Source organism: Lithobates pipiens, unplaced genomic scaffold (assembly GCF_037356315.1).
Source record: "Lithobates pipiens isolate NorthernLeopardFrog02 unplaced genomic scaffold, aLitPip1_a1.2 Scaffold_16, whole genome shotgun sequence".
In the NCBI taxonomy this organism is placed as follows: domain Eukaryota; kingdom Metazoa; phylum Chordata; class Amphibia; order Anura; family Ranidae; genus Lithobates; species Lithobates pipiens.
The window spans coordinates 410,364,022-410,389,375 of record NW_027507748.1 but is presented as its reverse complement, the minus strand read 5'-3'; the positions used below and the strand labels follow the sequence as shown (position 1 = coordinate 410,389,375).

Sequence of the window (25,354 nt, the reverse complement as noted above, 5' to 3'; positions counted from 1 at the left end):
GCAGACCCTATCTGAAGCTATAACCCAACTTTGATCATCCGCCGGGTGATCAGGGGGTTAAACCTTTATTTAGGTAAAATACAGTGGGTGAATTGACGCTATAAGAAATTAGCTAACCTGTGTCACCCGTGACACTTATAAAGTGATCACTGGTGACAGGGGGTAATCAAGGGGTTAAATCTTTATTAGGGGGGTCCCTAGACCTATCTGGGCCTACCACTAATTACCCTAACACTGATTTTTGTCACTAATGACACCAATACAACGAACAATAAAAAAAAAAAAAAAAAAAAAAAAAAAAAATTGGAATGGGTGAGACAGTGCCAAGGGGTGAAGGGGGTGATATGTGTGCCTACCTGAACTGCTGTCAGTGTAGTGTTGTGCACTTACTCTGAGATGCTCTCTCTCTTCAGTCTGGAACGGAAAAAAACACATGACTTTCCCCTGTCAGTGTTTACAGTTACTTGTACAGTACAGACACGCCTCGGAATGCAATAACATGCGTAAGGAGACGTAGAACTACTAAGGCCCATGTTAGGTGGTCCCTGTATGACTATACCCAGTATATAGCGGTAGGTTATCAGCATGTAATGCCCCTCAGAAGCTGAGATAATAGGAATGGCAGGGCAGTGAAGACCACAAGAACACGTTACCTTGACAATTGCAGCGCCAGAACTCTCAGTCAGTTCACGAAGCTAGAAGGGTTACATTGCGCCTGCACGATTCAAACTCGCTCGGTAACGCCTACTTCTTCCCAATTGGCTAAAGATACTGCAAGGGGCCAATGACGTAAAAGCAAGCTCTCGCACTGGTGAGCCGAGGCTGGAGCCATGTTTCTGAAGACCACAGCGTAATAGTCTGTTTCGCAGTAATAGAACGACATTTGTTTGCACTTGAAAGACATAGCGATAACACGCCGAAACATGCTTTCCTGTTAGAAATAATAAAAAAAATCTATAATTTACACGACCCGTCTCTGAAGGGCACCGCGATACAAGGCTCGTCGATCCATGAACTCGATGGTTTATTAATATGCCTTTGCTCTTATTTTCTCCATCTTGTTTATTGGAAACGCTTAACAATGTATACTTGATTTCAATTCTTTTCCCTGAATAGTTTTTACATTATCTTTGAAAGTTATGTTTTTTAGGGTGTTCAGATTTATTGTGTTATGTTAGTAGCGTTGTAAAATGGATCTATAACTATAGCAGTTAGTTCTTTCCAGGAGTAAAGATGTCCGCCGGTGTATCCTGTAATTACCGCACAGACTGATAGCCCGACAGAGAGCAGAAGGGTTCATGGTTAGAGCATGGCAGGAAGCCGGCTGGAGAAGCTTGGAACAGTGTTTACCAGGTATTTATCAGAAAATAGACACTCGCGGAAATGCATGGCTTTCTTTGTTTAAAACATGTTGTTTTGCAAATGGTAAACAGCTAACGGCAAGTCCATCTAAGAACAGAGACATATAATCAGATTATGAGTGTTGTAAATCAATGACATTGTGCAGAACTGTATAGACTTACCCTGCAAATGGAGGAGGGGGTATAAACTACAGTGTTTTTTTTTTTTCTTTTAAAGCAGAACTTATAACAACTTGATAAAAAAAATAATAATGTGTTTTTGTTTTAGCAAGGAACATACATTCCACGTTAATAATTGTGCTACCAAAATTAGTGTGTGCTGTAAATTGCCTCCAGCAGTGTTCCTGTTTCTTCGTGCTGGAGGCTGCCATTTTGCTGAAGCCTAGAGCACTTGAACAGCAGTTAATAATAAAACGGAACTAAACCCAATGATTTAACAGTTTAAAATGTAGCGTCGGCTTCTGAAGAGAATGCGCTATGTTTTTGTCAATTTAAATATTCCTAGGACCATAGTTGCGGGTTTTAGGGTTAATTGTAGTAAGTTATGGTCTCGGTGTCAGTTTGGCTGGACTGTATTGTGTTCTGCTTGGACATAGGTGTGGGTGTCACCTTTTGGCAGGCTTTGGAACACAGTCCGGTTGGACGCATTGGGTGCCAATCTTTCTAGGAACCAATTAGTGGGTGCATTTTCTCACTGTGTATTCTGGGAGAGGGAACTTAAGGTACTGAGGTCACATGATTCGAGGCTCCGGTCCAGAAGTATGTTCCGACTCCAGGGTCCTGGTCCTCCTGACCAGTCCCCAGAGGCCCTCGTGGCCTAGGGTTCCATCTGTTTCCAAGTCTCGGGGCTGGCTAGTCCGAGGCACATTGACTGGAAGGAGGGTTCTAAGGTCGTCCAGTACCGTTTTGGAGAGGCCCAGCAACTGAAAACGCAACCAGGGGAGGACTCTTCAGAAGAGGGCCATGCATGAGGCTGGCTGCTCAGCAAGTGCCTGGAAGCTAAGCTGAAAAGACACCAGGTGAATCCGCACATATACGGTATCTCGGGACCATCTGCAAGATACTGGTACCATATGAGAGTTCTCTAATTTCATCCTTCAGTTACAACCAAGTCTGTGAGAGAGACTTTTCATTCTAAGTTCTACAACCAAGTCTGTGGCAGAGACTTTGCTTTATCCGAATCACCTGTCGGTTGCTAAATCCACAAAAGGATATTTATCCGATGGTTGTAATTTCCAGTTGCGAATGGCTATGCCCTGGATTGCATAGAGCGAGATATTCAAGTGTCAGCAGTTCCAAGCGTACCTATAACCTCTATTCCCTAATGAGAGACTGTGTTCTGTTCAACGTTTTGCAAATAAAAAATCACTAAAGTGGATCCAGCGTCAGTCTCTGCAGTTCATTGGGCCATCTACCTCGGGAGACCCCTAGATGCACACAAGGTCAAGAAGGTAACGGTAAGCCCAAAAATAATCAGCTGCTCCTTCGGTGGTCAGTGCTACAAAAAAAAAACAGTTACATTCCTGGAATGTTGGGATTGCTAACTGTCACATTTGTGACCTCAACCAAACTGTCAAACCATCAAATGTCTGGTGTCTGTCATAACTGATCATATGTGCAGCACCATGGCATTTGCTGATCAAGCAGAAGCAGCTTACATGGCTCTAAAGGCTAGAAGGGTTTACTTTCGTTTTAAGGCTGTCAGTAGATTGACCTGTACAAACTCTGTACAGTGCCTAAAAATAAAGAGCAGCTGAGCATGTGCAGAGCAGGCTGCGACAATGTATTACTGGATTTTAAACAGTATAGACACATATTGTTAGGCTTCATGTACACTGCTTCTGGTAAACAGACATTTAGGAGCAGCTGGGCATTTTTTTAGCTGACCCTGAACTCTCCTCTCGAAATATCACTTTTACTGGCAACTCACACTTAGCCACGTTTCGTTTACAGGCGTTTTTCATTTTTGACAATTTGCAAAAAAAATAAATAGCTGCTTCTAAACACAAGCACGGCAAAACTGATGTTTCTAAACGTCGGTTACTAGCTGTTGAATCGTTAAGGAGAGGTTTTAAAATGTCCCATGTACATTAAGCCTTAATGTTTTACAATAGGCTATACCTGCAAAAGGGTCCAGCCTGAAGTGCTCTAGCTTAACTTAATTTTCTGACTAAAGTTCCACTTTGTAAAGTCTCGTTTTGTTTTTCAATAAAAATAATAAACATGGTATACTTACCTGCTTTGTTGCAGTGGATTTGCACAGAGCAGCCCAGATCCTCCTCTTCTCGGGTCTCTCTTCTGTGATCTTGGCCCATCCCTCCTGTTGAGTGCCTCCACAGCAAGCAGCTTGCTATGGGAGCACCGATCCTAGCCACAGCTCCCTGTGTCCATTCAGCCACGGAGCTGCGGCTCGGCCCCACCCCCACTCTCTCCTGAGTGACTGACTGCAGCGGGAGCCAATGGCGTCGCTGCTGTGTCTCAGCCAATCGGGAGGGAGAGTCTTGAATGGCCTGAAACACTCATGGGCATCGCTGGACAGAGATGGAGCTCAGGTAAGAATTAGGGGGGCTGCTACACACTGAAGGCTTTTAATCTTGATGCATACAACTCCTTTTAAGGACTAGTTCTCAAGTAAAGAAATTAACAGATTTGAAGTTCGTTGAGAACTACAAACCATTGACCACAATGGCTGACAGTGCTTGTAGTCTATTTATTCACAGGAAACTGTGAATGATGCTGGTATATGGGCACAGCCTCGCACGGCCATACTGTTTTCAAATTGTTTTTCAAAATTTCTAATACAGGTAAGGTAAAAAAAAACTTTGGGTATAGATACCATCTGCACAAAATGAAAGCTAGAACCAATCACCTTTTTGACTAATATATATATGTATGTATGTTTGTTTATTTCTGCACTGGCTAAACTATCCATCTTTTTCCATTTTATTTTATTAGAACACGAGATTTGATCCGTTCAGAAGTGATAAAGCAAAATGAGAAGCCAATCTGGTATGATGTGTATGCTGCCTTTCCACCAAAAAGAGAACCCTCCTACGTGAGTCCCCCAAAACGTCGACCGAAACCTGTTGATAATGTGCCTGCAATTTTTTACAGAGAAGATATCATAAGAGCGTGAGTTTTTAAGCTGCATTCTTTTACACGTTTGTTACGAATTGTGGTCCTTTTGTCTATGGTGCTTGTGTCGGTTCTCATTTATCCAGGTCATGGTATATAAAATAGTAGTTGGTTACATTCATATGGGCTTGTTCTGTAAAGTTGAAGATGTTTTGTAGCTTATCCAGCCACTTCTTCAGTTCTAATGTGTCTGTAAAATACCCCAGCATTTACAGTGCATTCACACAGGTAGAATCGACACCTCAATCCAATCGCAATGAAATGCAAATGTTATTGTCCAAGAGCAGGTTGGGGAGTCTAAAAGGAATCGCCCTGTTCTGGTAACATTTTCCCATCCCTGGTGTCCGGAAGGCTTTATAGTTGTCTTTTGATTTACATGATTGATATACATGAACATGAATGAAATACATTGATATACATGATTTACATGAACGTGTGCCAGGGTAGAGATGTTAAACCAGTGTTCTGACACAGTGTCCACCTATCGAATAGTGTCCGGGCTGTACTGCGCAGGCGCAGCGCTTGCACAGTACGGGGGACAAGGATAAGCCGAACATCTCCGAAGACGAATGGCGCCTGCGCACTGAGTCCAGGTTGAAGCCCCACCATCCAAGTGGACATAGGGTTGCTCATAGTGCTCGGCTCTTTTATTTTTTATTTTTTTTTCTATTTTTTTTTATTCTATGTCCACTTGGATGGTGGGGTTTGAACCTGGACACAGTGCTCAGGCGCCGTTTATCTTTGGAGCTGTTCGGCTTCTCCTTGTCCCCCCTGTACTGCGCAAGCACAGTACAGGGCGGACACTATGTGATGGGGGACACTATCTGAACGGACACCGGCACTATATGTGGAATAATACATACAGATTGATGGCTCCACCCCTGTTCAGTGATGGCTGTTCCAGTTAGATTTACCTCTTTCACGCTTCTTGTGAATCAGTTGCCCTCTATATCCAAAATGTGCATACACTGTTCTCATCAGAATGTCCCTTTTCTGTGGAAATAAACCCTCCTATCGTTTTCAGCCAAGGAAGCTGCCATCTTGGCCTCTGTTTAATCTTCAACTGCCATGATGCTGCAAATGCATTGGAAAATATATTGACTTTTATTTTCTACCTCTGGTGATGGGTACCCCCTCTTTCTTAAAAGATACCAAGCATGTAATTAGGTCGGTTGCAACTCTACAGTGTTTAATGACCTGCTTGGTATCTTTTTAAGAAAGAGGGGGTACCCATCACCATTGGTGACTGTGGATGTCGCATTTTTGTGTAAGGCGATCTCGCACCAATTGGGACACAAAGCAGTATGGCAATTTCTCTTTCATCAACTACTTTATTAATAGTCGATGTCCCCCTCCATTATGCATGGGTTGACATCGCTAGTCTATTTTCACTCCGGCTAATTATTTTTTTTTCCTTTTGCCATGTATCCAGAGGCTTGAATGTGGAGTGGGACATCAGCATTTCTAGCAGTTTATGTCCCCCCTCTAGGCTTAAGCTGACACCCCCTTGTTTATTTTTCTCTGGCTAAATATTTTTCTTTGTATATATTCTAGCAAACATAAATTTTTATTTGATTTATTAACATATTTTTTTTAACTGTGTGTGTGTGTGTGTGTGTGTGCTCCTTTGTCTTGTCAATTAACTATTTTTAAAGCGCAGGCGTGTAGGCGTACCCCTGATGACGTCACATCTGACGGAACGATCGCCAGGACGCTACGCACACATGCGTGATCGCCCTCACATCTTTGTGTTTTTTTTGTTTTCTGCAAGGAATTCCTTCTTTTAATTACTTGTACTGGATGATTCGCTTGCGAGTCTCAGATTTTTTTTTTTTTTTGTATGCAGCATTGCAATACTTACTATTAATCCCTTAGTAGCAATGGCCATGGTAGCGTCTGACCAGTCGATCCTAAGATCGCCTGCAGTGCCCTCATCGCTGGACTCCAGGACAGTTAAGTGTCCTAATGTTAAGTCAGCAGCTACAGAATGTGTAGCTGCTAACTTTTAATTTTTTAAAGGAATGGCTGGACCTCCTCTTAAGGTTTCAGTGCTACTTGTGTGGATATAAATGAGGTATTTTCCTGGCACTCATGTAAACTAGAGCTGCACTGTTAATTGTTAAAAAAACGCAATCTCAATTCAGCCCACCTCACGATCTTAATCCAGCATGTCCACTATTCTATGTAACAAGTGTTCAGCCATTCTGTGCTCAAAGCTATAAAAAAAAAAAAAAAAAAAAAAAAAATATATCAACATTGCTCAGCGCTGAGAGATATGAAGATTGTATCATTTTTTTTGGTTCTTTTAGATTAGGGGTCTCCAAACTTTTCAAACAAAGGGCCAGTTTACTGTCCTTCAGACTTTTAATGGGGCCGGAGTGTGGCCAGGGTGGGTATTAAATGTCCCGGGCCCAGCATTAGTGAAAATAAACATGGCCTCAGGGTTTGTGGACAGTAGGAGGAGAAATAGTGCCCCATTATTGGTATTAGTGGGAGTAATGGTGCCCCATTGTTGGTGTCAATGGGAGGAATAGTGTCTGGTATCATTGGCAAAAGTAGTGCCCCAAGGGGAAGATAAAGGCTCGCAAAGGGCCACAGACCCCTGTTTTAGATAAAAAGAATGAACTTTGGCCTGAAAATGAGGTCAGTTTAACCACTTAGACTAAGCCTTTTTCTGACACTTGTTGCTTACAAGTTAAAATCTATTTGCTAGAAAATTACTTAGAACCTCCAAACATTATATATTTTATTAATATTAGCAGAGACCCTAGAGAATAAAACTGCGGTTGTTAGAATATTTTATGTGGCATTGTATTTCCGTAGAGGTCTTTTAAAGGCAAATTTTGAGGAAAAAATACTATTCAGCGAATTAAAAAAAATTAAAAATAAACAGTTTTTTGCATAATGTGAAAGATGTTATGCTGTGAGAATCGTGATTTTTTATTCTAAGCAAAAAAATTGATTCTCATTTTGGCCAGAATCGTGCAGTTCTAATGTAAACTGAAGAAGCCGCTTGGTTAAGCTACAAAACATTTTCAACATTATGAAACAAGTCCACCAAAATTTGATTGACTTGATTTAGTGTGGTCCTCTACCACTTTTTTTTTCTTTTCTGTGAGTTCAGGGTGGGTCCCTATTGTTCAACCTGAAAGAATATAATTGTGGGGGGACTGGTGCAGTGAGTCTGTGTGGGACAGAGCCAGTGAAAAAAATATTATAGCGAAAGCAGCATTTCATATTTTAACCCCCACAGGGCTGTTATTTAAAGCTGAAGTATGGCCAAAAACGATTTTTCTATATTTGCACTGTGAAAATAAGTTGCCTCCTGTGTGAGCTTCATCTGTGGCTGCTGCAGTGTTAAAACATTTACTTCTTTTTCAGACAACACTCCCCTGTCACTGCCAATGTCAGGTGCTGAGATTTGTAGTTCTTGCTGCAGTACAGATGTTACAGGAGGTTGTTCACTTGGCACCTCTTCTGTTAAGAAAAGGTCTTGCATTATTTTCACTGAATGCAAGGTGTTCTTCTGTGAATAGAGGGGACACAGATGAATGTCACAGTCCGCTACCCCCCCCCCCCCATTGCAACTTTCAAAACAAAAATAATTGTCTCAGACGTGCTGACCACAGCCAAAGAGAGCCTATCCTGACCACGGCTGGAGTTGGAGTCTAAGGAACGACAGGTCTTACCCAGAGTTCCTGATGATGGAGATGGGTTGGCTGCTTCCTGCTCCCAAGTTACTACCAGCCAAGGCAAGGTAAGCAAGAGGGCTCTGGTGGTGTGTTCACCACTGAAATGACAAACAGTGGATCAGTACCACATAGGCTATGAGGGACTCAGTACAGGTGGAATTGGGCAGTGCATAAGGATGCCAGACCAGTGCAAGAGTCAGGTGAGAACAGACCATCGGGAAATGGTAGCACAGGTAATTTCTGTAGGGCTACAAGGTATCAGCTTAGCAATTTATCCTTTGACTATGATGCTGGATTGGGACTTCAAAGGTACTGCTTGGACCTTTTGAAGAAGAGGGTATTTCCTGAAAATTTGGATGTTAATGCAAATAAAATAAAAAAGTATCACGAACAGTAATTGTTTTTGTAACAAGTATACTAATATAGCTACAATCACTTTTTTATTTTTAACAAATTCTCTATTTTCTCTCCTTTTTAGAAAATTTTATGACACCTATGGTAGCCCTGGAATGCTTATTTTGAACAGATGGGATTACAAATCCATAAGCCAAAAGTAAGCTCAGATTTTCTTATGTATGCAGCAGCACTACTAGTAATTCTACATATACTTAATGTTCAAAACAATAAATCATTACAATTCAATAACATTCCTTGTTCAATTTGTTTATTGAGACAAAAGAGAGGTACAAAATAATATACAGTACATCACAATACAACATTCTTCAGTAAAGTACAAAGATAGCCATTAGGGATGAGCTTGGTGTTCGAGTCAAACGTATATTCGACTCGAACATTGGCTGTTCGGCGAATACCGAACGTTATTGGCCGTTCACGCCAAATTCGTGTGGCGCTCACAGCCCACAATGCACTGCGCCATCGCAGTGCATTGCTGGCTCATGATTGGCCAAGCATGCACTGTGACCCCTGCATGCTTCGCCAATCACAGCGCCGGCAGCAAAGAGAGCAATAATTGGCCATAGACAAGATGCCTGTGGTCAATTATAGCTCAGGGGGGTTTAGTACATGCCCCACACTATATAAGGCTGCCAGCGCGGAGGCCTTGTGTAGTGTGTTCCGGCGTGCAGGGAAAGAGCTAGATAGGCAGGGACAGTGTGTTCTTTTCTCAGGCATCTGCAGGAGGTAATGGGTGTTGTGTGCCTCCAGCGCAGTATACACCTGTATCTACCCTTTATTGCTGGTGTTCTCTAATACAGGCATCTGCAGGGCTTAGTGGGTGTTGTGTGCCTCCAGTACAGTATACCCCTTTATCTCTGGTGTTCTATAATAAAGGCATCTGCAGGAGTTAGTGGGTGTTGTGTGCCTCCAGCACAATATACACTACCCAATTGCTGGTTTTCCCATCTCCCTGCAGGCCATTACTATGTCTGGAAGGCCAACAAGGAGAGGCAGACAGTCGCGAGCCAATAAAAGAGGGCAAGCAGGCTTTGTGTCTAGAGACAACAGTGCTGGTCGTGGACGCGGTGCATCGTCATCAGCACGTGGCCATGGGACACGCTTGTCCTTATTTTTGGCTCTCTGTTCTCCTCGCAGTCCGGTCAAAAAGACCGCCCCGAGGAGAATGACATCACTTCTTCCCTGCCTGTGTTTACACTACACAGGCGGGGGAAGCTTCTCATTCGACAGGAGCGATCAAGAGGGGATTGCCAGAAACCATCGGCCATCCCCTCATCCCGGATCGCTCCTGAAGCGAAACGGACCGCCGCAGCCAGCGGGAGGGGTCCGATCGGACCCCCCACCCGCTGGAAGGCAAGCACGTACATGTACGTGCTTGTGCCTGCCGGTGCCATTGTGCCGACGTACATTGCCATGCGGCGGTCCTTAAGTGGTTAAGCCCGTGCAAGTCAAGCACAGGACCAATTTGCTCGGCATAATTTAAACCAACCTTCTGTATTCATTATAACATAATTTTAAGTACTCAACTGTTAAAGCTAAAGCAGACTATAGATTACTTTTATTTTATTTCTTTCCACCATAAGTGGAAGGAAAAAAAATTGTTTGATTTCCCCATCAACACAGTCATTGTTGAAGGTAGAATGCCTCTCGCAGCTCTCCTGTATTCCCACGGCTTGGGGGTGTGGGGAGCCTTCCCGGCTGGCAGAACACAATGATTGCTGGTGTTCTATTGAATAGTGCCCACAGTGGAAAAGTGATTTCCCGATCAGCAGGCTTGACGTCACCGTAGTGCATTCGCACACCGTAGGAGGCTTTTTTTGGCGGGAGATACCACTTCACAGGTACAATTTAAAAGCAATGCAAAGAGCAGGGGGACTGTAGGGCGGGTTGTGGGTGTGTTGAAGGGTGCGTTTTGTCTGTTGCAACCCGCCCTTAGACACAGGCAAAACCCGCCTTTCAAGACACCAAACCCGCCCTGCCACTCAGACAAAACCGGACCTTGAGCACACTCTCTAAGCCCACGCTGCAACAGAGAGGCACAATGTGACAGTGTCCCTATGCTGTTTGCATAGCATTCAATTGTGGTCGTCAAATGGCATCTTCCATCAAAAAAAATAAAAATAAAAGCCTCTTATGATGTGCGAATGCGCTATGGTTTCATCACGCCAGCTGATCGGGAAATCAGCTGGAGTGCTCTTCTTCTGTTCTGCACACGTGTGGGCACTTTTTGACAGAGGGCACAAATCAACAGAACACTGGCAGTAATCACATTTTGAAAAATCCGACAGGGTGGCTGTAACTAAGTCGATCCAGTCAGCCAGCCTGCCCATACATCGATCGAATCTCGCTAGATCCCCACTGAACCAGTCAAATTTTCGATGTATGGCCAGCTTTAATTTGAGTTCTGTTTTAGTGACTTTCTGCACATAATCTGACAGATTCTGAAATTAACCAAAGAACTTTAAATCTAAGTTTAGTTAAAAATAAAAACAGAAAAATCAGCTCAAGGCACTTAACTTATAGTTTAGTATGACGTGTCACTTGTGTTATTTCTTCTCCTTTCAGTATGAATCCCCTTTGTCCTTTCAATGGTTGGTGTCTTTAAAGGCTGGATACCGAGGATCAGTTAAGGTTGAGTGCTGCTCTGCCATTTACAGGAAACCTTGTACATCTCAAATTTTTGTTCCAGGAATGGGAGGTTTACGTACCACCGACTCAAACACCTGCCCAAGCCTATCGGCGATCCAGCACTGTCCTAGTTGCAGGCATTCTCCCTTTACTTCCTGGTTTCACATGAGACTCAGGCAGCAGTCAGAACTGTAGGCTCCTGTTGCGGTCAGACAAATCCTGAAAGGAGAGAGTGGGACCCATGGATGCACTCAGCCTAGTTTGCGAGCATGCCCAGCATAGGTGCCCCCATAGCACCCAGCTTGATGTGGGGCACATGCAGGAAAGAAAGAAGAGAGGTTTTGGGTTTAATGCCTCTTTAATAAGAGGCCTTACAATCACTTTAACTTTTGTTTATACATGAAAATGGTGATGAATAATGATTGGCATGAGTAGAGTGCCTGCATGAGAAAAAAAAGGTAAGAAAACCTCATAGGAAAGCTTAGGTCTTTTTGTTAAGAGATGAAACTCCTTAAACTGTTCTTTAAAGAGGAACTGCAGTCTGCTCACATAATTTGTAATAAAAACATCTTTGCCATTCTAAAGCTTCCCTCCAAGCACTTTGCTAATTATTTTATATATACTTTGATTCTGTACTTTCCAAATATGCTGCAGAAATCTCCCTCCACTGAGTCTGCCTGCAATCATTTTAACTGAAGCTGCTGCCTGTTCACTTCCTCCAGCTCTGCAGCTCTCATTGGCCCACTTATGACTCACCTCCCTTCCTGGCAAACTGTGCATGATATCATAAGCCTAGGCTAATGACCAGACAAGAAACAGGAAGTGGGCTGTATAAGGTATTTACTGGCAGGAAAAAAATGTTTTACTATGAAAAGTTAAAACAACAAGGCCAGAAGATTTAATAGATGGAAAGATGAAAAAAATCACTGAAGGTCCACTTAAAGATATGGGTTTTTATTCAAAAGCTGATACTGCTGTATTTTAGCCATAGAATGTAAAACACCAATCTCCTGTCTGTTTTCAGGTTTGTGGAGAAATATTTAGAACTTCAAAAATCTGGAGTAGTAGGTGAAGAAAAGTTGTTTGAAGAGACCGGAAAAGCTCTGCTCTCACAAGGTGTCATGTTAAGAAGGGCGGGAGTAACAACAGTAAGTGTTGCTTGTCTTGATTTTGAGAACAAACGTTAGGGCTGGACTAGATACCTCTGACCATGTAACCTGAGCATTTTTGCTTTTTCAGCTACTGGATAAAGCTTAAGTTAATAATAGTTTCAGTAAAAGAGGATCGTGACATGTGTATGAGAAAGAGTTACAAAGTACTAGACCCCTTTCACATAAGCCCTTTGAATTTTTCAGGTGGATCCGAGTTGGCCCCCCATCGACTCCTATGGGCAGGCAGATTTCAGTGGAGATGTGTCCACAGACACCCATCTGCCGCCCGATGCGCTAAAGACAGACAGATGGCGATACGTCCGCCATCTGTCTGGCGGATTGGTTGATATATGATGAAAATGGATATGCTGTCCGATCTCCCCATCGAGATTAGAGGTGCTCTGACAGGTCCCTCCCTGCTTAGTGAGCAGAGATGGACCTGTCATCCACCGGCTCAGCGGAGATCAACGGAGCGATCTCCAGCTGAGCTGGCGCACTCCACTGAGCAGATCTGCCTCGTGTGGAAGGGGCCTTACAGTTAGAAAGTGTGCACCGCAAAGGACACAGCAGCTGTGATTGACATCTTCTGAAGCCCAGGGGCCTGCCCACCCTGCACCTTGACTTGGACACGTATACAGGAGGAGTAAGGTGTTTGATCTGGACTGCAAACACATAACACACAACATACTGTCTTCTGCTGTTCACACATGGGTAAAGCTGAGTAATAGGATAGGTAAGATGTCTGCTAAATATCAATCACTGTTTAGTGGATGTTGCAGCAGTGATGTGTTGGCCCCACCTGATTTCCCCCATAGGCCAGAGTAAAATGAAAAAATAATCTAATATTATTGGATTCTTTTTATTATTAATTAATGGTCTGGCAACAGGGTGTTTAAAGTGTACCGCTTTGGTTTGCAAGATGCATTTTTTTTGCAGGTAGTTGAATTACTTTCTTGTTGTAGGGAGCCACGTCGCACGACTGCGCAATTGTCTGTTAAAGCGACGCAGTGGCGAATCACAAAAAGTGGTCTGGTCAGGCAGGGGGTAAATCCTTCCAGGGCTGAAGTGGTTAATATAAGCTTACCTGTAGCATAAACATTAAAAATAGGGTTTACAACCACTTTAAATAGCGCGTTTAGCATTTAAAAAAATTTTGGCAAAAAAATGAAACGCGACTAAACGCGAGTTTACCATTTACAAGCTGTTACAGGCATTTGGCATTTCAAATGCCTCTGAACATCCATCCTGAATGCAATTTTTTGTGTTCCAAAAAATGCTTCTAAACTCAATTGCTTAGAAATGACTATAAAGAACTCTGTGTACATGTACTGATAAGATAACAGAAGAGAGTTGGAAAAAAAAGGGTCAGCTGAAAAAAAACCCTCCCCCAACTGCTCTTAGGCTCCATGCACACTGGAGCTGATAAACTGCAGTTTATTGGAGTTTGGGCGTTTTTTGTAAAAGCCCATAAACTCCACTCTATGTTAGCCTATGTGTCCATGCACACATGGACGTTTTTCAGCTTTAATGAGCAGTGGAGTTTATGGACTTTTTTCTGAACGCCAGACATTCGCGTTCAAAGTGCCGTTTTTCACCGCCAAAAAACGACAAACGCTGATAAACGCACGTTAATTAGTGTTCGGCATTCTATTTCTTCAATGCATTGTGGGAGTTTGGAATGTACTGTGGGATTTTTGGAGTGTCCTCTGTGTATTTTTATTGAAAACGCCCATTAATGCTAATAAACGCTCATAAACGCTAGTACAAAACGCTGTTAAAAGCAAGTTTTTCAACCAGCGTTTTCTGCCAGCAATCTGGCGTCCAGAAAAAGCTTTTTTGAGCTTCAGTGTGCATGGAGCCTTAAAGTCTGTTTACCAGCAGCAGTGTACATGAGGCCTTATATGTTCGCTTATTCATCACTGTGTTGTTTTGGGTATTATGTTTCAAAAACTTCCACTTTTCTCTCCCATCATTTCAGATGTGCCAAACTGAAGTTTTTGGGTTGCATGGTGCTCTTGATCAGTTTAGGAATTTTTATTGTATGAGGGCCCCCAACTGTTTTATAGTCCATATGGATACAATATTGCAGTTTTGGTCTTTATGTTAATTAATCATTGTGCTCTTTGTCATTTTGTAATTCGGTAGGTGAGGCCCTAAATAGACGTAAAATGTCCCCGTTTTGAGTTTGGCATATCTGCTATATGAGCTTTGTGGCTATGTATGACGTCTTAATACAACACTATCATAATTGAAGTGTATGTCCAGCCAAACCTTTTTAGTTATGAGCTCATCATGGTATTTGTGTGAGAGACAGCGTTATACCAGAAAAATGTTAAGTGTCTGACTGTAGAATTTTATATAGGGCATATTTGTGAACCAGTGAATGTGACATTTACCCAACAATCTATGCAGTTGAATAAATTACAGTATTGTAAAACACATGGACTTGGAAAGTTCACCTGCAGTGAATGATTGGTGAATGTCACGTTTATTGGTTTTCAGAAATACTGTACCTCAGTGTATTTTTATGCAACAGCTCTGACTTTTCTGTTGCTAGGGAAGATTGATGAGTAAGCTAAACATATTGGATTAGTTGTAAATAAAGATTGATGTTCATCAGACACCTCAAATGATGCTTCTTTTACAAATACACCACACTCTTCTCAGAGCAAATTGAGAACCAAGTGGTCATATGATTGCTCAGTTCTAGAGCTTAGAGATGACAGGGGACACTTGCAGTAGCATAGTGATGCTGCAGCCATAGAGGTGAGTATATATGTTTGTTTTTTTGATTCCCACACTTCTTCTTTATCAGCACACCAATGCAGTAGGACAATGCCACTTTGATACACTTGCATTGCAGCACACCACAGTGAATGCTAATGTTTGGGTGCACTGCTTTCAAAATTAATGGGCTGCCTTGGTATAATGCAAATGAACACATGACACAGTGGGGTTGTAAACAGGTTGTGAACAGATATCAAACATGCCATGCTTTAACCACTTTCAGACCGGACCATTTTGCTGGTCAATGACCAGAGGTCTTTTTACAATTTGGCACTGCGCTGCTTTAACTGGTAATTGCGCGGTCATGCAATGTTGTACCCAAACAAAATTTGCGTCCTTTTTTTCTCACAAATAGAGCTTTCTTTTAAAGGTATTTGACTGACTCTGCAATTTTTTATTTTTTGCGATATAAACGTAAAAAGACCGTAAATTTTGAAAAAAAATGATATTTTCTACTTTTTGTTATTAGAAAAATCCAATAAACTCAATTTTAGTCATACATTTAGGCCAAAATGTATTTAGCCACATGTCTTTGGTAAAAAAAAAAGTCAATAACTGTATATTTATTGGTTTGCGCAAAAGTTGTCACATCTACAAACTAAGGTACGTTTTCTGGAATTTACGCAGCTTTTAGTTTATGACTGCCTATCATTTCTTGAGGTGCTAAAATGGCAGGGCAGGATAAACCCCCCCCCCAAATGACCACATTTTGGAAAGTAGATACCCTAAGGAAATTGATAAGAGGCATGTTGAGCCCATTGAATATTTTATTTTTTTGCCTCAAGCGATTGAATAATGACAAAAAAAAAATATATTTTTTTTTTTTACACAAAGTTGTCACTAAATGATATATTGCTCACACATGCCATGGTTATATGTGGAATTGTACCCCAAAATACATTCTGCTGCTTCTCCTGAGTATGGGGATACCACATGTGGTCGACTTTTTGGAAGCCTAGCCGCGTACGGGGCCCCGAAAGCCAAGCACCCCCTTCAGGATTTCTAAGGGCATACATTTGTAATTTCACTCCTCACTACCTATCACAGTTTTGAAGGCCATAAAATGCCAAGATGGCACAAAACCCCCACAAATGACCCCATTTTAGAAAGTAGACACCCCAAGCTATTTGCTGAGAGGCATGTTGAGTCCATGAAATATTTTATATTTTGCCACAAGTTGCGGGAAAATTACAAACTTTTTTTTTTTTTTTCACAAAGTTGTCACTAAATGATATATTGCTCACACATGCTATGGGCATATGTGAAATGACACCCCAAAATAAGTTATGCTGCTTCTCCTGATTACGGGGATACCACATATGTGGGATTTTTTGGGAGCCTAGCCGCGTACAGGGCCCCGAAAGCCAAGAACCGCCTGCAGGTTTTCTAAGGGCATACATTTTTTACTTCACTCCTCACTACCTATTACAGTTTTGAAGGCCATAAAATGCCAAGATGGCACAAACCCCCCCCCCCAAATGACCCCATTTTGGAAAGTAGACACCCCTAAATTTAGGGGTACACTAGTGAGACTCACAGGTAAAAAAGCACCTAGGCTGTCAGCGACTGTATCAAAACGCTACAAGAAAAACTGTTAGCGATCGCAGGGATCAGGCCTGACTCTGCTGCAGTTATGTGTGTTGTGTTTTGTAAGTGACAGTGATCGATCGATACTGCACTTGGGTGGGCTGGTCTGAGCTTGGCGGAGGGGCTAAACGCAGGTGCTAGCAGGTATCTGGGCTGATCCCACTAACAATGCGTTTTGGGAAACCTAAACTGCTGGCGACGCTAATATAGATCTGATCAGATACTATATTACTAAGGGAGGTGTATGCTTTGTGCGTGGGTGTTAGCGGTACTGGCACTAACCTGACGCTGCCTGGGGCGACGCAGACCTTATCTGACCCTCAAACTTGTATCACCCGCCGGGTGATCACGGGGTTAAACCTTTATTAGGTAATAAATGGCGGGTGCCCTGAAACTATAAAAAAAATAACTAACCAACCAGCGTCACCTGTAACAGTTATATGGTGATCACTGGTGAAAGGGTTAACTAGGGGGCAATCAGGGGGCTTTATGCGGTAGTATATGGGGGTCCCTGGCGCTATAAAAAGCTGCTACGAACCTAAATACCTACCTGCCTAACTAGCGTCACCTGTGACACTAATACAGCGATCAGAAAAATTATCGCTTATTAGGCTGGGTTCACACTGGAGCGATGCAGGAACGCCACGAATCCGCGGCGGGTTCCCGCATCGCATGCCTCCCGGCGGCAGTTCACACTGCCCTATGCGAACTGCTGGGAGTGTCAGTGAAATGTTAATGACACCCCCAGATCAGTTCGCATGTCGCAGTGCGATCTGCAAACTCGGATCGCATGGTGTGAACACCCATGCGATCCGATTCTGCTGCGGACCAAAAAAAGGGTCCCGTGCGAATTTGCGGCGGGTGCGACGCAAATTCAGCCATACTATCTGTATGGCTGAACTCGAATCGCACAGCGATCGGATGTGATTTGCACTGCAGTGCGGTGCGAATCACATCCGTTCTCATAAACCGCTGCAATGTGAACCCAGCCTTAGTGACACTGGCGACGGGGGGTGATCACGGGGTTAAACCTTTATTGGGGGGGTTAGGGGGGTACCTTAGTACTAAAGGGGGCTAACCCTAACTGCCCTAACAGTTATTACAGTCACAAATGACACCAATGCAAAAAAATAAATAAAAATGCAATTGGTGTCACTGTGACTGGGGGGGCAGGGGTGATTGGGGGGGTGAGAGTGTGCCTGGCATGTTCTACTGTGTAGTGTCGTGTTGGTGCAACTCACCGATCCTCTCTCCTCGGTGCCGGAACGAAAAATACAGACACGGAGGAGAGATTACATCACTTCCTCTGCCTGTGTTTACATTACAGGAGAGGAAGTGATGTCACGCCTCACTTCCATTCGTCAGGAGCGATCGCGAGGGGGTGGCCATGAACGAATGGCCGCCCCCTCATCCCGGATCGCTCCTGAACGGATACCGACCGCCGCTCGGGCCCCCCACCCGCGGGAAGGCAGGGACGTACAGGTACGCCCATATGCCTGCCCGTGCCATTCTGTCGACGTATATCATCGCGCGGCGGTCGGCAAGTGGTTAAAATATGTGTATGACTGGAACCGCAAGAAACTATGGTACCTAAAAATCCATTACAGGTTACAAGTTTAGAATTGCATAGGAGGTCTGGGACTAGAATTATTGCACTCACTCTTACGTTCAAGACTATACATGACATTTGTGTTGAGATAGAGAGAATATATATATATATATATATATATCTCTCTATCCCACTTTTAAGTGCACAATGGGGTTTATTTACTAAAGCTGGAAAGTGCAAAATCAGGCTCACTTCTGCATAGAAACCAATGAGCTTCTGACCCCAGATTGTTCAAATAAGCTTTGGTAATAACACCTGGAAGCTCATTGGTTTCATTACAGAAGATATTTTGCACTTTCCAGCTTTAGTAAATAAACCCCATTGTGTACTTAAAAGTGGGGGGCGTGTGATAGAGAGATATATATATATATATATATATATATATATATATATATATATATATATATATATATATATATATATATATATATATATATATATATATATATATATATATATATATATATATATATATATATATATATATATATATATATATATATATATATATATAATAGTGGTTAAACGCCTACCAGAGTCCATTTTCAATGAAGCGCTGTCTGTTTGCTTCAGCTCTTCTCTCCTCTTCCTGTATTTACTGGGGGCTCTGACAACAGCTGGAGCCAATGTCTTCTGCTGCCAGTAAGGAGAGTGCAAGGAATGAAGCCGAGCTGCCCTGTGTGTGCTTATGGTGTGAACCTGCACATGTGCACCAATAAAACACAATAGCACACAGCTTGCTATGGAGGCACAATCAGAGGAAGAGCAGAGAGCATGAGTGGCAGACCCCAAAAGAGGAAGTAAGACCCCTTTCATACTGGATCTTTTTACAGGCGTTATTGCACTAAAAATAGTACCTGCAAACCGACCTGAAACGGCCACTGCTGTCTCTCCAATGTGAAAGCCCCTCGGAGCGGAGCGGTGCGCTAACAGGATGGTAAAAAAAAAAGTCCTGCTAGCAGCATCTTTGGAGCGGTGAAAGTAGCACCGTTTTACCACCGACACTGCTCCTGCCCCAGTGTGAAAGGGGCCTGATGCCACATACACATGACTGTACTTTCCGGCAGAATAGGTCCGACGGAATAATTCCGTTGTATATTCTGATCGTGTGTGGGATAATCTGATCATTTTTCTTAAATTCCGACGGACCAAGAAATAGAACATGTTTCAAATCTGTCCGACGGACTCAATTCCTATTGAGAAAACCGTTTGTCTGTATGCTGGTACGGCGGACCAAATACAACGCAAGGGTAGCTATTGGCTATTGAACTCCCTCCTCTAGTCCCGTCGTACCTCATCACGTTTAAAATGAACGGACTTTAGTCCGTTTGTGTGTGGGCAAGTCTGTTCGTTCAGACGTCTGTTGTAACTCTGTCAAAAGTCCGTCAGGAAGACCATCGGACCTAGTCTGCCGGAAAGCCCGGTCGTGTGTACGTGGCATTAGAGACCGTTCTTTGCAATAGGCTTTCACAGATCAGGCAAGTATAACATCCTTTTTTTATTTTATGGAAAAAAAAAACATTCTTTTTAGTATCACTTTAACCACCAACGTTTTGGTGCTTACTAAATACTAAAGTTAAATATAGCTGAGAGCCTAACAAAGTAATGTTCATAAAAAACAAAGCTATGATCCAAATTGATTTAAAAAAAAAAAAACAGTGGAAACCCCAAAATACCTATTGTTAAGCAACTTGCCCAAAATAATTTTGTAGCATAAATAACATGAAAAACGTTTTACATAGCTCCCAAAGTTTCACTTTTAAAAATGTTTTTTCTTGAATTGTTTTCTCTTTTTGCAGGTATCAAATCGGCCATCTTCTGCATCACAAAGATCATCAGAGTCGAGGGTTGCATCAATAATAGATCAGATGAAACGTTCAGATGAGACTGACCAGTCAGTCTGCCCCATAACTCCTAAAGAAGAAGGTTTATAAGGAACATTACACAGCCTAAGGACTGTACAGTTGTCTGTGACTGTACCTAAATAACGCTTGAAAATAAAAAAAAAATGAAAGTCCAACATGTGTTTTCCATGACTTGACTCAATGCAGCATCTTTCTTCCAAAATATTTGTTGTGTTTTCCAGTTAAACGTACTCTATTTTAATTTTTGGTTTTCTGGTAGGGTTGGGAAGCTGCACAAGATCTTTATTTTATAAAGTAATAAAAAAAACAAATATACCATATTTTCTATAATTGTTGTTTATAACCGTACATCTGAAAGAGGAACCACTCGCCTAAAAATGGAAAGGCGCAAAAGGAATTTAAAACAAATTGCTTTTTTTATTTTGAATGCAAAAAAACATATCGCAGCCGTACAATAGACACTGTAAAATTTTACATGGTTATAGATATACTTAGTCTGCAACAAGTTATGGGGTTAATAGGTAACAGTAAGTAAATGGAGTCTCAACATATAAATCCGTGACTGGACTTCAACAAAACTTCAGTGTGAACCAAAATTATTCCAACAATGTGTGTGATATGTCTAACCACTCGCCAGAAACTGGAGAAAATTCAGCATGAAAAACACTCAATGTGCTTGGAAAATATGTCGTACACATACACCTCCACCAATCTTTGCACTCACCAGATGATAAATGCGCCTTAGATCATTACTCTGTAGCAAAGCAACATCCCTCCCTGGTATGCTGGTTGAATGGAGGTCTCCAATAAAGTTGGGCACTGTGCAAAAATTATGCTTATATAGTGTAGTAGTTTATTAAAACCTAAAATCGGGTACAAAAGGTGCAGCATAAAAACATAAATGGGCAAAAACATACATAATCAGCTACCACAAGGATGCAGTGGCAATGATGTCTGCACAACAATTACAAAGCTCTCATTTTTTTTTTTTTTTTTTTCTGTTACAACATGTTATAGGTTGTTTTGAGATAGGAAAGCTTTGGCTGGGTAGGGGGTGGGAGTGGCCTGTTGAAGAGTGAGGCCGCGTACACACGGGCAGATTGTCTGCCCAACTTAGTCCGCTGAACCGTGTTCCAGCGGACAATCCGCTCGTGTGTGGGCTTCAGCGGACAGTCTGACGGACTTTGTCTTTCGGAATTTCCGTAATTTTGTCCGTCCAAACTTGGTTTCAGCGGACAGTCCGCTCGTGTGTAGGCAAGTCGGACGGACTAAGTATGGCGCATGCTCAGAAAGGATTTACACGGCCGAAGGTTGCATTGCAGTGTATTGGACGTCGTTTTTCTAGTCCCGTCGTACGTGCTGTACACGTCATCGCGCAAGTTTTCAGCGGACTGTCTGTTCATCGTGTGTGGTCAAGTCCGTTCATTCAAAAGTTGAACGGACTGTCTGTCGGATTGTCTGACTAACTTAGTTGGGCAGACAATCCGCCCGTGTGTACGCGGCCTAATGGGGTTGTAAATCCAAATTTTGACAAAACTACATGTTGTAGCTGCCATTTACTTGCTTATTCCCATTGCTCATCTCCTATGGCACATGGCATGCACACACTTCTGAGTTTGGCTGCTGCTGCCACACTACAGGTAATAAGGTATGTCCACAGCTTGTTGGCCCTTTCTGTAAAGGGCTGCCTCACTCCACAGATGAATCTTGTAGTTTCTGAGCCACCGGTAAGTATACCACCTGGCATTGTGCCTCTGACACCTTGGACTGGTATACGCAGGAATGCTATTCCTTTCACTCCTTGCCACAGGCAAGTAAGGACGGCTAGTAAGTGCCTCCTGTTCCTGTTTCCTGAAATTGCTCCTGGTACACTTTATCAATCAGCTGTTTGCTACAAGCACTGCTTCTGATACGCTCTACCTGTTTCTTGACTGAACAGCTACTCCTTGTATATGCCATTTGTCAGACCCTTGCCACATGTACTACTCCTGGTACAGTCCAGCTGTTCCTTGCTGCAGCCACTGTAATTCTGCTAAATCTGTCAGCCCCTTACAGCGTGTACTGCTCCTGGTGCACACCACCTGTTCCTTGCTGCCACTGCTACTCCTGGTGTGCTTCATCTGTCAGCCCCTTGCCACAGCTGTAGTTCTGGGTACATTTTGTTTGCTCCTCTGAGACCTTGCAGCCAGACAACACTATTGCTTTCATGCTCCATCTGTCATCCTAATCCTCTAAGCACCTACAGGTAGCAACTGTTACCCCTAGCATGCTCCGCCTGCCAACTCTGCTCCATTGAGCTCTTGCAGCTAGCCACCATTACTTGTGGTTCGCTACGTCTGCCAGCTCTGCATCTCCGAGTCCATACAGTTGGCCCTTTTCTCTGGGGTGCTCAATTTTCCTCACTGATTGCCCGGACCATCCCACCAGTGGTCCATTCACATCTTCCTACTCTATCAACTGGGAGTTTGTATGCAGCGGAGCCCAAACCAGACAGAACTGGTTCATTTTAAGATAAAATGCATATGGCTCCTTGCACACAGGAGCGTATTTTTTTTTTTTTTGTTTTTTTTTTCTTCACTTATGCTCCAGGGTAGGAAAAAACAGCATGCTTGCAAACATGTTTAGGCGCATCAAGAGCTTTGACATTCATTCCATTGACTATAATATTAATCTATTCTGGTCATTGCAATGAACTCCCAAGTGATTGATGCCCCTAATGCGTTAAAGTGCGTCAAATGTTTTTATGCTGGAAATGTCCCTCCTGTGAACATTCTGGCCCTGGATTTCTTTCTGCACCTAAATGTCCCCACTTTAAACACCTGTAAACACATACGTGTGCATATGTGACGCCTAAGCTAAGATTGAGGGGCATGTAGAAGTTGTAAAAAACAAAAATCTGCAGGGCTCCTCTAAAAGCGACTTTTAACCACTTGACTCCTGGGAGGTTTTACCCTCTTCATGACCAGAGCATTTTTTTCTATTCAGCACTGTGCTACTTTAACTTGTAATTGCTCGATCATGCAACACTGCACAAAATTATATGTCATTTTTCACACAGATTACTTTTGGTAGTATTTGATCACCACTGGGTTTTTTTTTTCTTTTTGGGTGATATACATAAGAAAAGAACAAAGATATATTTTCTTTCTGTTATAAAACATATCCAATAAAATCGAATTTCTCAGAAAGTACACTTCCGGCGCCGCATGTGCTAGCTGTGCCTTCTCACAGCTCCCGCTCCGGGCTCCCTAAATCGGCCTACAAATTCAACCTGAGTGGCCCCTCAGCCCAGACATCACCACCGGTGATCCCTCCTTCTCTCCGGGCACAGATGGACCGATTTGTGGAGAAAACCGGCACCCGTTCGTACGCAGCAGCATCCGCGGACAGGCCGCAAATCGAGCCCCCGGCTTCGGCCTACACCAATGCTGGAACGAACGCACAGGTGTCTGACATGGAGGTTAGTGGCGCTGCTGCACAGGCTCTCCCTTCTTCACACCCTGCTCCTCCCCAGGGACAGAACCCTTCTCTGGCTCAACACCAGGCCCCACCAGTGGTCACTCTTCCCCACAGCCCCTCCGGGGATGAAGGCCACACGCATCGCATTGCACAGGCCGTGGCGGCTCTCCTCACCCCCATGATAGCAGCCTCTGTGGAGAAGGCGGTCAACGCTGGGATGCAACAGCTGAAAGCACAACTTACTGAACACACTACTAGACTTAACGAACTGGAACACCGTGTATCAGAGGTAGAAGATGAACTCTACCAAGCTCAGGCCACAGAACAATCCCAAGATAAAACCAACCAGTTCATCCTCCAAAAATTAGAAGACCTGGAAAATAGGTCCAGAAGGAGCAACCTGCGTTTTGTCGGCATCCCTGAGTCGCTCCCTGCAACTGCCCTATCGGAGTTTTGCTCCAAACGCATTCCAGAAGCCATGGGCCTACCAGGCCCTTTTACGGTTGAACGTACCCACCGCATGGGTTCCTTCAATGCTGAACGAAAATCCCCTCGTCCCATCATTGCGAAATACCTCAACTATGCTGACAAGTCGTTCATTCTCCAGAAATTCAGACAGTACCCTGACCTCTACATCGATGGGGTTAGAATACTCCCTTTTGCCGACTATTCTATTGATGTCTCCAAGAGGAGGAAGGCCTTCCAGCTGATTTGTTCAGAATTATTCAAGCAGCAAATAAAGTTTACTCTGGCCTTCCCGGCTACCTTACGGATAAAGTCGCCTAAAGGAGACCAACTCTCTTTCCAGGACCCATCGGAAGCGGAATCCTACCTTAACTCGCTGAGACCGGACTTGCACCCCCACACGCCTTCCAAATCTGGAACCAACCTCCGCTCTCTGGAACAACGTAGCCCGTGCAAGGATTCTCCTAAACGTTTCAGGCCTTCAGCTCCTGAACATCGGAACCGCAACACCCTACGTTGATCTCCATTGGCTCGCTCATTGGACTTCTACCTCTCTACCTCTACCTCTACCACGTATGACTTGGTTATTGTTTTCCCAGGTGTTTTCCTTTTTTTTTTTTTTTTTTGCTTCTTCCAGAGCAACTGATTTATCTTAACCTGAATCTGCTGCCCTCCTGCTGCAGCTCTGAGATCTGACTTTTAGCTTCCGGCTCCCTGCTGGTCTAAAGGGGTCTAACTAGCCCTGGGCATGGCCCCCCCCCTGGGGACAGTAGCTAACCATACTTGGTAGCCCACCCAGTCGGTATCTCTAGGCTACATTACATGGCCCCTTGGCCATCATACCATATTATATTTTATACTCTAGTTCATTTGTACTTGTTGTTAGATCCTTTTTGGTTCAATGTTATCCGTCTTGTTAAGTTATGCCATACAGATATTGTTATGATCTACGCTAGACTTGTGCCTTGTCTCTTCCTCAGGAGTCCACTGTGCACCTTTTCCGGCCATCTCCTATCATGAGGACCCGGTCCAAATAGCTCATATGTCCTCCCAGTGGCTCTCGGGTACTCGGGCTATGTCGTCACCACCTTTTGCATGGGGTCCCGTGTGGGGAGCCGTCTTGCAGTGTTCTCATGCGGAAAAAAGTGAAGTTTGCACTAATAGATGTTGCACTTTGTATAATGTCCCTTCCTACCCCGAC

The 25,354-nt window shown here is 43.3% G+C and overlaps 2 protein-coding genes across 6 annotated transcripts in view; one reads left to right on the top strand and one right to left on the bottom strand.

Moving 5' to 3' along the window:
- Positions 1 to 765, bottom strand: part of LOC143983122 (uncharacterized) — a 79,040-nt gene extending 78,275 nt beyond the window's left edge. For 3 of the 5 annotated variants that reach the window (XM_077482433.1, XM_077482436.1, XM_077482434.1), the window contains exon 1: positions 391 to 548. In XM_077482433.1, coding sequence (XP_077338559.1) covers positions 391 to 533 — 143 coding nt within the window. In that variant the 5' untranslated portion in view covers positions 534 to 548. Of the gene's footprint in view, positions 1 to 390; positions 549 to 653 lie in introns of those variants that run through there. The other 2 variants (XM_077482437.1, XM_077482438.1) reach the window with 2 other exon arrangements.
- A 442-nt stretch (positions 766 to 1,207) lies between these two features.
- On the top strand, positions 1,208 to 20,549 carry MRPS23 (mitochondrial ribosomal protein S23). The gene is made up of 5 exons (XM_077482439.1): positions 1,208 to 1,353; positions 4,317 to 4,493; positions 8,667 to 8,741; positions 12,255 to 12,378; positions 20,164 to 20,549. Exons 1-5 carry the CDS (start codon positions 1,310 to 1,312, stop codon positions 20,296 to 20,298), a joined length of 555 nt encoding a protein of 184 aa, XP_077338565.1. The 5' UTR covers positions 1,208 to 1,309; the 3' UTR covers positions 20,299 to 20,549.
- Positions 20,550 to 25,354: the final 4,805 nt, after the last annotated feature.

Coding starts and splice junctions, on each gene's coding strand:
- MRPS23 (XM_077482439.1), top strand. CDS start 1,310: ATGGCAGGAAGCCGGCTGGAGAAGCTTGGAACAGTGTTTACCAG. Junction 4,494..8,666: donor AGAGAAGATATCATAAGAGC/GTGAGTTTTTAA, acceptor TCTCCTTTTTAG/AAAATTTTATGACACCTATG. Junction 8,742..12,254: donor TACAAATCCATAAGCCAAAA/GTAAGCTCAGAT, acceptor GTCTGTTTTCAG/GTTTGTGGAGAAATATTTAG.